The sequence below is a fragment of the Primulina eburnea genome, chromosome 2, assembly GCF_022965805.1.
Source record: "Primulina eburnea isolate SZY01 chromosome 2, ASM2296580v1, whole genome shotgun sequence".
NCBI classification, from domain to species: Eukaryota; Viridiplantae; Streptophyta; class Magnoliopsida; order Lamiales; family Gesneriaceae; genus Primulina; species Primulina eburnea.
Window position 1 is genome coordinate 2,480,712 of NC_133102.1, and position 14,533 is coordinate 2,495,244.

General features: G+C 35.7%; 4 protein-coding genes across 6 annotated transcripts; 2 read left to right on the top strand and 2 right to left on the bottom strand.

Annotated features, from left to right (window-relative positions):
• Positions 1–636: 636 nt before the first annotated feature.
• Positions 637–3,107, bottom strand: LOC140818840 (probable aminotransferase ACS12). The gene is made up of 4 exons (XM_073178898.1): positions 2,519–3,107; positions 2,282–2,416; positions 1,784–1,944; positions 637–1,592 (listed from the first exon to the last, which is right to left on the bottom strand). The coding sequence occupies exons 1-4, from the start codon at positions 2,957–2,959 to the stop codon at positions 737–739; spliced, it is 1,593 nt and encodes a 530-aa protein (XP_073034999.1). The 5' UTR covers positions 2,960–3,107; the 3' UTR covers positions 637–736.
• An 895-nt stretch (positions 3,108–4,002) lies between these two features.
• LOC140818860 (cysteine and histidine-rich domain-containing protein RAR1) lies at positions 4,003–6,543 on the bottom strand. 3 transcript variants are annotated; one of them, XM_073178922.1, is made up of 5 exons: positions 6,396–6,543; positions 5,416–5,498; positions 4,821–4,975; positions 4,373–4,611; positions 4,003–4,101 (listed from the first exon to the last, which is right to left on the bottom strand). In XM_073178922.1, the coding sequence occupies exons 1-5, from the start codon at positions 6,483–6,485 to the stop codon at positions 4,006–4,008; spliced, it is 663 nt and encodes a 220-aa protein (XP_073035023.1). In that variant the 5' UTR covers positions 6,486–6,543; the 3' UTR covers positions 4,003–4,005. The 3 variants fall into 3 exon arrangements, with proteins under 3 accessions (XP_073035023.1, XP_073035025.1, XP_073035026.1); XM_073178924.1 differs by having other exon boundaries at positions 5,594–6,516; XM_073178925.1 differs by having other exon boundaries at positions 5,416–5,513; positions 5,594–6,516.
• A 414-nt stretch (positions 6,544–6,957) lies between these two features.
• Positions 6,958–8,334, top strand: LOC140818896 (CDGSH iron-sulfur domain-containing protein NEET-like). Its single transcript, XM_073178926.1, has 2 exons — positions 6,958–7,230; positions 8,085–8,334. The coding sequence occupies exons 1-2, from the start codon at positions 7,034–7,036 to the stop codon at positions 8,185–8,187; spliced, it is 300 nt and encodes a 99-aa protein (XP_073035027.1). The 5' UTR covers positions 6,958–7,033; the 3' UTR covers positions 8,188–8,334.
• Positions 8,335–8,891: 557 nt separating this feature from the next.
• LOC140824470 (cytochrome P450 704C1-like) lies at positions 8,892–11,460 on the top strand. The gene is made up of 6 exons (XM_073186056.1): positions 8,892–9,437; positions 9,562–9,765; positions 9,850–10,128; positions 10,491–10,823; positions 10,971–11,171; positions 11,254–11,460. Exons 1-6 carry the CDS (start codon positions 9,081–9,083, stop codon positions 11,431–11,433), a joined length of 1,554 nt encoding a protein of 517 aa, XP_073042157.1. The 5' UTR covers positions 8,892–9,080; the 3' UTR covers positions 11,434–11,460.
• The last annotated feature ends 3,073 nt before the right edge of the window (positions 11,461–14,533 follow it).

The window sequence follows — 14,533 nt, forward strand, 5'->3', positions numbered from 1 at the left end:
ACAAATCAATGAATTATATAAAACAAATATTACTTGGTCTGTAACCGAAAATGAATAACACGTATCTCAACTTTCACCTTTCACACCATCCACTATGTCAAGGTGTGCTAGAACATCTTGAGCTTAACGTGCATCAAAGGCTCAGTGCTTCGAGACCAAGGTGTGCATTGTATTGAGACACAACGGCTGAGCCCTCTACTCTTTGAGCTCTGTACCTTTTTAATGACTTGGCCTATCTATGGTATTAACAGTACTTGGCGCATTAACATGAGCAAGAAAATCACAGGTTTTCAATGACGTAAAAAGCCAGGAGCAACTAAAAAAAATAAAAAATTTACCTGGCAGCTTCCATGTTCAAACTCAGGGTTGACATGACTTCACAAAGGAGCGGATTCGATTGTGGATTTCTTTGAATTGACTGCATTCTCATCGGATGGCAAAGTAAGTGGAAGAGTCACTTGCAGCTGAAGCATATACAGGAATGTTGCATTACAGGATATAATCGATCATTGAATGTAAACCGAAAAGGTTTACCTGTCTGGTATTCCATTCTAATATTAGAATATTAAAATATTATCAGTTTCTGACTTCTGAACTAAACCACTCCCAGAACTGTAACTCAATTTTTTTTTGAAAAAAGGTGATATGCAACTCGACGTCTATAAAAACATCACCACTCCATCCGAACCAGGGCATACTTGCCTTTTGGCACCAATAACACAAATTCCACAATGTCTTACACAAGAGGTTTACAGCTTTCAACAACTTGACGTATTCTTTTCATAACCACAGGAATGTCCTTTTTACTTATTGTGGTAAAACAAACTCTGAACCATCCAGGTTCAATACAATGGCAAGCGGATCCAGGAGTAACATTAATCTTTGCAATACTCGAAAGCTTATGCCACAGATCAAGCTCCCCTTTCTCATTGTAAGGACTAATCAATCTGCTCATATCTACCCAACAGAATAAACCTGCACTGGTTTTTGAGCATTTAATACCGAGGTCTCTCAAACCCGCGACAAATAAATTATACATTTCAAATATTCTCCTCCTATTTTCCTGGGTGTACTCCCTGATAAACCTTGTATCTGAAAGCATTGATACTAGGAGCTTCTGAGTAGGAGTTGAAACAGAAGAAAATCTAGCCAATTTCCTGGAAGCAGCCAGAACATTTTCATTAAAGGAATATATAACCCCAACCCTGAAGCCCGGAATTGAGAAGTTTTTGGACAATCCATGTATAATGTGAACCCTATCTTTGTCAGCATCTTCTGAATCAACTATCTCGGCCATGCTTACAAACTCCTCATTTCCATATGTTGAACCTGCAAAAATTTCATCTGATATGATGTGGATGTTCCTTTCTCTGGCAAAATCTAGGAGATCATAGAGCATGTCTCTTTTCAGCATATTCCCAACAGGATTTGAAGGATTGGAAATGAGTAATCCGCGGACTTTTTGACCTCTTTTTCTTGCCTGATTAAATGCCTGGTCAAGAGCAGTGATGCTCAATGTGAAGTCATCACAGCTACGACAGTGAACAGGGATTAGCTCAACTCCCGTTCTCCATCTCATGTCCCTATCAAAACTTTAGAAAGAAAATAGTAGTTTACTTCGTATGCCTTATGCAAAAAGGAGCGACCGAAAAATGCAGCAAAAATGACAAGAAACAAAAGACGAAACATGTATGGTAATGAAGCCATCCAACAAAAATCGCAGAATAAAAGAAATTCTGTGGCGGTTAAAGATCATATCCAAGATAAAAATTTACATGCATACCCAGGATAATATGGTGCAGGGACAAGGAATGCATTTCCAGGGTCAGCCAGACAAAAACTGAGCATTTCAAGTGCAGGAGTTGCACCGGATGTTAAAATCATTTGTGATGGGTCAAATGATGCAGTTTTTCCCATTACACCAGTCATGAAACCAGCCATCACCTGCAAAATAAATGTACATTTTCCCTTCAAACACAAGTGTGTAAATTTAGGAAGGATCAATTACAACACCAATTAGCAAAGGTGAGGTTTAAGAGAAAACAATTATAAGTCTACCAGCTGAAATATGGAACAGGAAAACTGTGTAGAACGCTGGTATCAAACAGAATTTAGTTAAGAACATGTTCGTAGGTTACTAACTGGCAGTCGGAACAGGCACCGAATTCGGCATGCTTATGTACAAGGAAATAAGAAACCAAAACCAGAACAATGAGCCTAAGAAATCATCAGCAAACAAATTCGTAATTTGCATGTTCAAAAAAAGCATTCCACATTTTACCACTTTCAGCTCCATCAATCCATCTGAAGGCTGGTACGTGGAAATTCCACTTATCCCTATACCACAATCCCCGATTCCGAGCACAGAATTACTCAAATTTTCGGAGAGCCACTTCTCAATTAGATCCAACGACAACTGAAAAAGACGAAGTAACCAAAAAATGTCGGAATCTGTAGAAGCTCTCAATTTTCATTGACAAATGAGACAGTAATAGATAACATAATTGCATGCGAGTACCCTATTTTCGGACAATCCGAGCTGGATAATCCCATCAGGATTATGAATTTCATCATACGGATTTTCCCGCACACTATCCAACCCAATATAGTAAGGCGAATCATTAGGTTTGGCTATGGAGCTCGCCCGAGCAGAGACGTCGACGCGTCCCATGGAACCACGCGTCAGCAAATTGGCGCGCGAAGACGACCGGGGTAGCTCGGGAAGGTTGGGCGATGACGTGGACGGCAACGAAGGACTCGAGGAGGAAGAACCAGGTGCGGAGCGGTGTCGCTTGAAGTAAAATTGGACGAAATATAACAAAGCGCATGGTATGAGTGAGCCGAGGATGAGTCCGCCCCTGCCTTGAACTACTCCTTGCAAGGGGACAATGAGCCTCATTCCGGTCTGAATCGGGTTTCGTGTCTCGTCTTCCGGTGTCGTATTGCGGCTTTGGGTCATGTGAACCGCCGATTAACCACGGCGGAGGAGACAAGGATTGGGCGGAAGAATTGGTGGAGGCGTCGTTTTTGGGCTTGGCTTCGTTTATGAGCCAAAGACGCGATCCTATCAGTGATAAATTTTGCCGAGGTTGCCATTCGTGACAAATACTCACACGTGAAAATATATACTCTGTGTATGGAGTGTGTGTTATGTCATATATTAAATGACTTTTTAGGTACCAAAAAATATTCAATATTAATACATCATTATTAAACTGATGTATGGATTATGGGAAATTGTGTAATTAATACACTTATTTGATTTATGTAAGTTTATATGAGCATGTCTTGTACGAGACTATCTCACGGATCTTTATCTGTGAGACGAATCAACCATATCAATATTCAAAACAAAAGGTAATATTAACATAAAAAGTAATACTTTTTCATAGATAACACGAATAAAAAATCAGTTTTACAAAAGACGATCACGTCTTATTCAAATTTTAGTCTACTTATATTTGGAATTTGAGAAGATAAAAGAAAAGAAAATGATGTCGCATTTTGGGGAGGAGAAATTTTTCCTTACTTCCTTACTTTAAAAAACTCCCAATTTTTTTTTTGAGAATCTTTCGTCCAAATCTTTTTTTTTTCTCTCCAACCGAAACCTTAGTCGAGCGGTCTCTGTTCGTATATCATACGAACACGCGATTACTTCAAAAAATTTAGAAAGTTTGATTACAACACGACAAGTGTTGATGAGTTACGAGACTATCAATTACTGTCACCGTGGTAAATGCAAGGAGTATTTTTATCAGCTAATGTTTGAAAATATTATTAAAAAAATATTATTTTCGATAGAGGCAACAACTTTCACTCGTACTTGCATCTAGAGTAAATGTGCTAAACCGATAGAGCATGGTGGAACAAAATCGAGGATAATGGATTAGCGCCAGGTAGAACAAAATCTCTCCATTTTGAACACTCGACCAAAGATGACAACCGTAGACTATAAATGACTATAAACTGCAGCAAACAACCTTTTGGGGGATGTTTGTGCCATGTTTATGACTCTGGATCAGCATTGTGCCATCCTTTGGCACATGGTGGTATGCTCATAAATTCATCGAATTCTTTAACGTGAATATCACAGCAATTCCACTGCATGTCAAAAGGAGAGAAGATATCATAAGTGTGTTGCCCATGTGAACGTATAACATATTCAGAAGACATAATGACTTGTAATTTGCCAGTTGAGGTGGGTGAATGGTCACACAAAACAATAAATAAGAGGAGCCATGTTACCAATCTCAACTTTTTTTTGCAAAAAAACCTATCTATAAATGATGTTGTCGAACGACGATGAAGAGTAACTAGAATGCTCATTAACAAAATTTAATGATGAGAAAACACAGGCAACTTGTATTCATACCCCTCTCATTCGGTCATGAAAAACTGCTGGTCCTGGATGGTAACTGCAGGCTTCCTCGTGATTATCCTTCTCTATAAAAGTTTTTCCACATCCTTTGTTTTTACAAATCTGGGATTGATTTATGTCGACAATTTTCTTAGGTTTAGGGGGTTGGGCATACTGCAACGTTCGATTACTTTCACTAGGAGCATCTAGCACAGAATTGGATACTTTTGAGTTCAATGCTCGAGCTTGTGAACCTGACGAGGATGAAAAGGAAGGTGAATGTTAAAACACCAGTAGCATAACCTAATCTAAAGTCAACCACTTGATTATATCACAAATCTACATATAGAAGTCGTGTTTTATTGGCTTTCTGCTAATTATTTAAATGAAACAAGTAATTCTTATCCGCAAATAATCAGCCTCCAGTTTTGAAAGAAGTCAAATCACTACATAAAAGGCCTACCATGGTCGGAGCAGAAAAATCCTTGGCGGCACCTTGAACAAGAATCTTTTGATGATGAATTGACTGTGGCACTCGTTTCATAAACTGGTTGCTTTGGAGTTACAGCTATCGACGGCAGCACAGGTTTCTCAGTTGTGTGCTTTCCTGTCTTGCAACTTTAGACTGACAACAATCAGTTTTGAACAATATACAATAGATAGATCTCTCAATGAAGCAAGCTGGCAGAGTCTATCAATGCAAAGAAGAATGAAAAAATGAGCAGACCCACCATCTTTAATGAATGGGAAAAATATTCCTAAACAGAATATTGAACCTGAACGCCATTCACGATTGAATTCGCAAAAAATTAGCATCCCTTCAGAAAACATATAGATATAACTTCCAGAAAATTAGTTATCAAATTTAATATTACAGGATATGTGCATACAACTCAAGAGCCCAGAAACATCTGGAAAGAAAATTGAGTGAATCATTCATCCGGTAAAAGAAAAGACAGCCAAACATCAAGTAAAGCTCACACCGTCACACATAAATATTGGACACTAAATTTTTAACTTTTAAAATGCACATGCAGCAAGAAGGAAAAGCTACATACCCTGGAAGTGCTAGAAATTGACTAAAATCGTGACTTCTTTTCTTACAACAGCTCCACTCTTTCATCCCATCATGAAATTTAGGCTGTTAAAGACATTTCTGTGATTAATTTTAGAAATTCAGAAAAGCGCAGTTTTATCAACTCGTCAAAGGAGAAAGTTAGAGAAAATGTCACTTACACCCTAGTTTAAGAGACGGGCCCCGGTTGAAGCATGGTACATACATCAGGAGACGTTAAATTCGTGATTATCAAGATATGTAAGGCAATAAATATATTTCATAAGCTGGAGATCTATTTAAGCTTCCAAATCATTGACAAGTTAGACAAGTCATGCCAATAATGTATAATAACATGAGCAGTTAATCAAACAATCCTTTCTGCGGACATCTCATTCGTTATTCTATGTTTTTCCTTGGAATCAGCTTAGTGATTGTCCTCACCACTGTACTTTCTGTATATTTGTATCAATCATTATTACTTTCTACCATCTAGATAAAACCCAAATAACATAAACTAATTGATCATAGATATATATAGTAAAAAGATTAGAAAATCTGTCCAGCCAGAAAATACTTCCATAAAAGCATTGCATTCTCCAATTAATTAAAACTTAAAATTAAATTTTGCAAAACATATGACATTCTGAACTTATCTCAAGAAAACGGACTACCCGTTGAAGAAAAAAACCGAAGTATCATTCCAGCAAGAAAATGTACATCACAAGGTAAATAAATGGAAAGCTTAACCCTGACAAAATTCGAGTACAATTTCTGCAGCATATAAATCTAACTATCATTTGCCAACTCTACAGTCCCTGCGCCAAATCTAAAAATACTCAGTTAAACTTTCACCGAAGAACTAATTCATCCGGTAACCGATCAAATCGCTTCAATACGTAAATTAACCGAAAAATAAAAGAGATCCCAAAAAAAATCTCACACACGCAAATCGAACAAGAAAGAGAGGGAAGGATTACTTACGGAATCGTGATAAGTACACGAATCTTCCTTATTGTCATCTTCGGTGAACAGTGCTTCGCATCCGATCCTTTGGCATCTAAGCTGCTCCATCCACGTTTTAGACTTCTAGCTTTTCGGCGACTTTCCAGTGTCAAATGGAGAGAGTGAGAGAAAGAGGACCGGTTTATCTCATTTTTAAACGTTGGGGCCAACAAGTGTCAGATGAATGGGCCGGCCCAATGATAATATAGTTGGGCCCTGGTTGAAATGTGATGGGGGAGCAATTAGTTTGTCTAAATAAAATGATGAAAGAAATCCGAAAACATATCGACAAAATAATCCAAAAATATTAAGGGAGCGTGTCAGCCTCAAGTTCTTTATTAGCTACTCAACTGATACTACCCGTCTCCCCACGGGCCACGGTAGATTCCATCTTACATGTATCCCATGATAAAATCAAGGGTACAAATTTAATTATATATACACGGAGTCTATTAATTTTTTTAAAATCATTGTATGTGAATCTTATTCTTATCCATCCAAATCATATGAGCCGTGCCCACATGTAGCATCGACTTAACCGTCTTCCACCCTAGAGTTTCGCAGTCATTCGAAAATCCCACGAATCAGGATTTGAAATTTTCGCTATAGTAATATACATGGCATCTGTTACATGCACTGTGTATGCCGGGATCTCATACGGCAGGACCGCGTCGTCGGCCGCTGCCAGTAAGCATCGGCGGATGGTTGTGGTGAGAGCTGAGACGGTAAACCCAGATATCCGCAAGACCGAAGATAAAGTGGTGGACTCGATTCTCGTCACTGACCTCTCCAAACCCGTCACTGCGTACTGCAGGTTTTGTTTTCGATCCATACGGAATTTTCTATCGTGTTTAGTTTGTTTCTTTTTTTCCCAATTTGAACTTTAATCCGTTTCATCAGCCAATAATTCATTTTTTTGAATCGATTTCATAGTATTTGGTACTCATTTTTCTTTTTAAAGAATTGTGAACTGATTTATGCATAACAGTTAATTCTAGCTGCTAATATTTTTTTCCTTCATAAATGATCAAGGAGTATGCATAGGTTTTAAAGTCCGAATCTGTTGGTTATTTTTGTAGGATTTTTCTGATACACCGCACGTGTTAATTCTTTGTTCTTGTCTTGTCGGGTTAATGTGATATGCGTGATCTTCTCAAAAATCTACAATCTTACAAGTAAGAAAAAATTGAGCGATCTATGTCTCAGGAGTAGCCTAAACTAGAGCCGTCTTTTGTACTTTCAAAATAAGATTCATATTCCGACATGGCCGACGATCCATCATTCCCCGGCAATTTGAATGTGCAATTAGCCCACATTTGGCTAAGGAAACAACCGAGGAGGTTCAACAAACCTTTTTTTAACTGGTGTTCTTTTAATGTAAGAATGTCAGTAAAATGTTATGGGGGGTTCATAGTGAAGTAGCCAATTCTAGCTAATTATAAATTTGAATATTTCAAGATTATATGCAGAATAATATTCATGAATATCATGATGGAAATGACTCGGTCTAAAGGTTCTAAAGCCATGCATGTTATTAATTATATCTTGTTAGGGTATTTTAGAATTCTCTTAGCTTGTCGTGTTGCTTGGAAAATAGTAGCGTAGGGAATTCGTTCAGAGGAAAAAATTTTGGCTTCAATTTCTTACCCATATTATTTTGTGTGGCAGGTGTTGGAGGTCCAAGACCTTTCCCCTTTGCGATGGAACCCATTTGAAGCACAACAAAGCTACCGGGGATAACGTTGGACCTTTGCTCTTGAAAACTAAATAAAACGAATGTTTGCTAAGTACTAAGAACAGCACTCATTTTGTAAACTATGTGTGTTTCCATAATTTCGAAATTTAGACGAAGATATTATGTTAGTTAATTGATTCGATCGGGAATTAAAGTTATAAATGAGGGAATTATGGTGTAGTGAATACTTGGGAAAGGGTTTCTGGTTTAATCTTTGTATATATAAATATATACAATTTGATCAAATTAGAAGTTATCGTATTTAGTTTCTTGTTTGCTTCTCAAAATTAATTTTGCAAGTCCCTTTCAATCCACAGTACCAAAATAGATATCCGGCTATGAAGATGCTTCTAATCCACATCGTGCATATTTAAGCTCTGAAAATAGGCGCCGGTAACCTTAAATGTAACAAGTGATTTGACATGCAATACCTTGGAATTATCGATCCCGATTCCAAGAAAAGCTGGGTCCAGCTTGTTTTTTTTCTTTTTTTTACACTTCTTTTATTAAATAAAAACTATTTTCGTGCTTTGGAAGCTTAATTTATAAACGATCCATTTTATGAAAAGTGGCAGTAACTATGATTGCAAAAGTCAATTATTAAATTTTCATGAAGTACAATATCCTGTCTCTACTGCATGATTTTCTGAAATTCAGATCCTTTTATTTACATTACTCTACTTAATTACAATATATTTTAAAATATCTGATAAAAAGCTAACATATACATAATACACACAGTTTTTTTTGTTTTTAAAAAGTATTTTCAAAGACATCAATACCCTTAATCTTGATTAATCAGAACCTAAACTGAATTGATTTCTGATAGCAACCCATTTTCATAGATAGTACTGAAGACACGGCATATTTTAGTGAACTCTCCGATCCAACCTCCAATTTGTAAGTTGTAACCCAGAGTTTCAGCCAATATGGGCAGTCTTCTTCTTTTTGTTTCATCAGTTGCCTTTCTTGTAATAAGTTCCTTTGCTACAAAATCTTACCTACTAACATTTCTCGGGTTGCCGTTCTACGTTATCTTGGGATTCATTGTATCATCAATAATCTTTTATATTGGAGAAGTGGCATCTGGTGCCGGTCGACCCCCGGTGGCTGGACATATGCTGAATCAACTCATACACTTCAAAAGACTTTTCGATTATCAAATTCCTCTGGCCAGGAAGCACCACACTTTCCGTTTGCTCGCAGACTCACATAGTGAGATATACACCGTTGATCCGGATAATGTGGAGCACATCTTGAAAACCAATTTCCGCAACTATTGCAAGGTAAAATAGCTAATGAATATATTATGTATCTTTAAAATATTAGATGAAGTCAAAAAAATCTCCACCGATTTATTTAAGCATTGATTTTGTTGAACTTAACATGATGTGGGATGTTTAACTAAAGGGGGATCACCATTGTGACATAATGAAAGATCTATTCGGGGATGGAATATTTGCCGTGGATGGAGACAAATGGCGTTACCAGAGAAAACTTGCAAGCTACGAGTTCTCAACCAAAGTGCTCAGAGATTTTAGCAGCGATGTTTTTCGCTCTAATGCTGCTAAATTTGTTAACAAGATTGGTGAAGATACCCGAGTTGAATTACAGGTATGAACATTGATGTCATTTTCATTCACTAGATGGTGTATCCAGTACCCATCTACGTAAATTTTGACTTTTGAGGTGTCACAGGATTTGTTGATGAAGACAACAATGGACTCGATGTTTAAGGTGGGATTTGGTGTAGATCTCAACACCCTGTCGGGTTCGGATGAAACGAGCAACCAATTTATTAAAGCTTTCGACGATTCCAATGTTATCATATACTGGAGATACGTTGATGTTCTGTGGAGAATCAAAAGATCTCTTAACATTGGCTTGGAAAGAAATCTCAAGAATAACATCAAGATCATTGACAGTTTTGTTTACAAACTGATCCAACGCAAACGAGACCAGATGAAAACTGAACAGGTTTTGCACGAGTTAAATACCTATGAAGTTGATGCTGAGGAGAAATTTAGATACAAAAGTGCACTATTGAACACAAAAATAAATTTTTTTGGTCTTTCATTAAAAAAAATATGGAATTAGTTCTATTTTTGGATGATATCTCTCAAAAATTTTGAATGAGAAAATAAATTTGGATCTGTCTTTTAAATTTTTAGATTTTTTTAGAAATTTTCTTTAGCTTCTACTTACTGGAAAAAAAAAATGTTTTCCTAATAAAATTCAATCAAAAGACCAGAACATACCTTTCTTTTAATATAAAAACAAATTTATTTATTAAATATCAACAATTTATGGTTTTCTCCGTTAATTATAATGTTTTTTAGGGTTCAAAAGAAGACATACTGTCGAGATTTCTCAAGAGTGAAGAAGAAAACATGAGCGACAAATATCTGAGAGACATAATTCTGAGTTTCATAATAGCGGGAAAGGACACTTCTGCAAACACACTTACTTGGTTCTTTTACATGATAAGCAAGCATCCCGTGATTCAAGAAAAGGTGGCTATGGAAGTGAAGTTAGCCACTGATATTGAGGCAGCTGATGGATTATCTGTCGATGAATTCATATTCAAATTAACCGACTCCGCCATTGACAAGATGCAATATCTACACTCAGCTCTTACAGAAACTCTCAGGCTTTATCCCGCTGTTCCTCTGGTAAGCAATATTTGACTCTGCTGTAAAATACGAATTCATGACGACCAAACAAGAGATCAGTTGATTTGGTTTTAATTTCTTCTCTCGATCTTAATTAGTGCATTACATTATACATATATAAATATGTAAGAATCCAATACAACGCAGGATGGGAAGTTTGCAAGTGAAGATGATATTCTTCCTGATGGGAACAAGATAAAGAAAGGAGATGGGGTGGCTTACATGCCGTATGCAATGGGAAGAATGACACATATTTGGGGAGAAGATGCTGAGGAATTCAGGCCTGAAAGATGGCTCCAAAATGGTGTTTTTCAAGCAGAAAGCCCTTTCAAATTCACTGCATTTCAGGTCAGCATTCTCTCATGTCTTTTAAGTATTGGGTGTATTTATTTAACACTAGCTGATTATTTCTTTGTTCCTACTTCAATAGGCTGGGCCTCGAATTTGCTTGGGGAAGGAATTTGCTTACAGGCAAATGAAGATACTTGCCGCCACTCTTCTCTTCCTTTTCAAATTCAAACTTGTGGATGGAGACGAGGACGCTACTTATCGAACCATGTTTACGCTTCACAAGGATAAAGGGCTGAATTTGCATGCAGTTCGCCGCTGATACAATTGAAATTATAGTAAGGTTGTATTGGTAAAATAGTCAACTCTGTATTAAAATCTTGGTTTTGGTATATGGAATTTTAATTTTCAGTTGTTTTGGTTCAATCAATTATGTGACTCTGTTTGACCGTCACACGAATTAGCAGATCTCAGTACTCAATCATCGATGGTAGTGGTATATCACGTTTTTAACATTTATTCGCAACGTTGTTACATCGGAATTTACTCGACTTTTGTTGAAAATACTATATTATGATAAAAACTTGTATGAAACTGTCAAGATTGGAACTTGGACATAACCTAACCCCAAAAGCTAGCTCAAGGAGAGAGGATTGTCCACAACCACATATACAACAGGCAGTGGCGTAGCCAGAAATATTTTCTCCGGTGGGCAGAATGTTTTTAAATTTTAATTTGAACTTCATATAATAGAAATAAAAAAAACTATAGAAACATACCTAATTCTTATAAATATTAATTTAAACTTCACATAATAGAAATAAAAAAGAAGTTAAAAGAACGTACTAAATTTTTATTTAAGACGAATTTTGCGATTTTTCAATACATCAAACTTGTTTATGATAAATTCTGTATCAATACCCAGAGCGATATCTCTCTATATATAAACAACCATGGTATTGGCAAGAAGGTCATTTGCCATTGTATTACGAAATGGCGTCTTGTTTTTATTTTTTCAATAATGATATTACAATCTACACATAATAACATTTTGAATTCGATTTTAAATCTATACATTTAATTACCCATTTGAAGTGGGCTTTAACCATTAATGGACTTTAAAATTCAATCCATTATTTTCTTGTTTTTTGTGAGATAATGGTTCTACAAATTTAATAATTACCTCTAAATAAATTGGACTTTAAAATTGGGCTTTATACATGCATACCTAGGCCTAAAATTTTAAAAAAAAATCTGCTGGGCTTATGCCCAGCTTTGCCCACAGTGTTCTCCGCCCTTGACAACAGGTGTTTTATCCAACTGATGTGAGACAACTAACACACACTCTTTTCAACCAAGAATAAACATATGTAGCGTGAAGTTTACAAATGACTCAATTATGGGCAGAACAAGTGACCCAACTATGGGCAGTCCAACACATAACAGTGGAATGTGAACTCTGATATAATGTTAAGATTGCAACTTGGACCCAACTCAACCCCAAAAACAAGCTCTAGTGAGGAGGATTGTCCAAGACCATATATATACAACTCCCAGGTATTTTATCCAACCGATGTGAGACAACTGACAGAAACAATCTCACGCGTTGTATTTTGTAAGACGGATCTCTTATTTGAGTCATCAATGAAAAAATATTACTTTTTATGCTAAGAGTATTACTTTTTATTATGAATATCAGTTATTTGGGTCATTAATGAAAAAAAATATTAATTTTTATGCTAAGTGTATTATTTTTTATTGTGAATATCGGTGAGTTGACCCGTCTCACAGATAAAAACTCGTAAGACTATCTCACAATAGACCTACTCATATATTATTGGGGAATCCAAAATATCTACCGTGGAATTAAAATCCAAAGTTTTTGGATTAAGAATAATTTAATTTTTTTACAAAATATTAGAATTATAGTAAATATTAGGGATTCTTCTTTTCTAAAAATAAAAATCCAAATAGTAGCCAAGTTTGAAGTAAAAAACATCTTACAATATCTGACTTTTAAAAAAAAAAAAAATTGAAATAAAAAAACTTTTGATTTTTAAAACGTGGCAAAAATTTCAACAAAAATAAAGGCCGATGGGCCACATGGCTTACTTTTATTGTTAAACAACGTGGGCCATCGACCAATTTATTTTGAGTAATCCAAACCGAGGAGCAAATGGTCCAACCTAACCCCACATTGTTCATTTTTTAAACAAAAAGTCCAATTAAATATCATATTTTTAAAAAATTAATTGATTAATAAAAAATCTATTTTTTAAAATCTAACCCTTTTTTAATACATATCCGGTGCTTTATTATAATCACAATCACAATTTACAGAAAAGTGCCAAAATCCATGTTTCATTTACTCGCGAGTCCCCTCGTAGGCACAAGAATACCATATGACCGAACACTTTATCCTAAAAGTCAATAATAATCTTATCTATTATAGTATTTAAATAAAAAATAATTATTTCTCTTCATTTAAACGACCACAACGTGAAGGAAGAAAACTTTTTAAAAAAATTGTAAATTGATGCGATTTTTGAACTGAAATTTGAATTCTAATCGGTGACAACTTAGAATGAATTTATCACAATTAATAAGTAAATAAGTATTATTTATAAATAATTAAGTACCGTAAACACAATTATATGGTGTAATCGGTCCTTTAAAGCTAATCATTATTGAACAAGATAATTGGTGTTAGGCAAAAATTTGTGTGAAACGGTCTTACAGGTCGTATTTTGTTAGACAGATCTCTTATTTGGTCATCCATGAAAAAATACTACTTTTTATGCGAAGAGTATTACTTTTTATTATGAATATCGATAGGATTGACTTGTCTCACAGATAAAGATTCGTGAGACCGTCTCACAAGAGACCCAAATAAAAAGTAATATTTTTAATGATTACCAAATAAAAGATCTATCTCACAAAATACGATCTGGAGACCGTCTCACAAACATTAACATGATACAAAACATTAACATATTATTTTTTATTGTGAATATCAATAGGGTTGACTCGTCTCATAGATAAAGATTCGTGAGACCGTCACATAAGAAATCTATTATTGGTGTTAATGGTCGATAACTACAAACAGAATTGTACTTCAATCAACATAGATCGATAAAACAACGATAATCTACGTATTTCTGATATCAATCAATTGCAAAAACACATGAAAGATCCATATCAAATAATTTCAACGCTAGTCATTATTGAATAACATAATCATTATCGACTTTCTAATAAAGTATAATCGATGTTGATAAGTAGAACATCAAAAATCTACTATGTACATCTCAAATTGTGATGAGAAATCGAATATGATTTGATACCCCATACATGGGTCCACTAGGGTTAGGCCCAAACCATATTTGGGTCCTCTGGCCCATCCTCATCTAAGTTGGAAGGCC

Bases quoted from the DNA above. Each gene is read 5' to 3' on its own strand.
- LOC140818840 (XM_073178898.1), bottom strand. From the start codon at position 2,959: ATGACCCAAAGCCGCAATACGACACCGGAAGACGAGACACGAAACCCG. The intron at 1,945-2,281 runs GTAAAATGTGGA...TTTATTTTGCAG, and splicing joins GATTGATGGAGCTGAAAGTG to GTGATGGCTGGTTTCATGAC. The intron at 1,593-1,783 runs GTATGCATGTAA...TTCTTTCTAAAG, and splicing joins CCTGCACCATATTATCCTGG to TTTTGATAGGGACATGAGAT.
- LOC140818860 (XM_073178922.1), bottom strand. From the start codon at position 6,485: ATGGAGCAGCTTAGATGCCAAAGGATCGGATGCGAAGCACTGTTCACC. The intron at 5,499-6,395 runs GTAAGTAATCCT...TGTCTTTAACAG, and splicing joins CGTGTACTTATCACGATTCC to CCTAAATTTCATGATGGGAT. The intron at 4,102-4,372 runs GTATGAATACAA...TTTGACATGCAG, and splicing joins TTCATGACCGAATGAGAGGG to TGGAATTGCTGTGATATTCA.
- LOC140818896 (XM_073178926.1), top strand. From the start codon at position 7,034: ATGGCATCTGTTACATGCACTGTGTATGCCGGGATCTCATACGGCAGG. The intron at 7,231-8,084 runs GTTTTGTTTTCG...TTTGTGTGGCAG, and splicing joins CCCGTCACTGCGTACTGCAG to GTGTTGGAGGTCCAAGACCT.
- LOC140824470 (XM_073186056.1), top strand. From the start codon at position 9,081: ATGGGCAGTCTTCTTCTTTTTGTTTCATCAGTTGCCTTTCTTGTAATA. The intron at 10,129-10,490 runs GTTTTGCACGAG...AATGTTTTTTAG, and splicing joins ACCAGATGAAAACTGAACAG to GGTTCAAAAGAAGACATACT. The intron at 11,172-11,253 runs GTCAGCATTCTC...CTACTTCAATAG, and splicing joins TCAAATTCACTGCATTTCAG to GCTGGGCCTCGAATTTGCTT.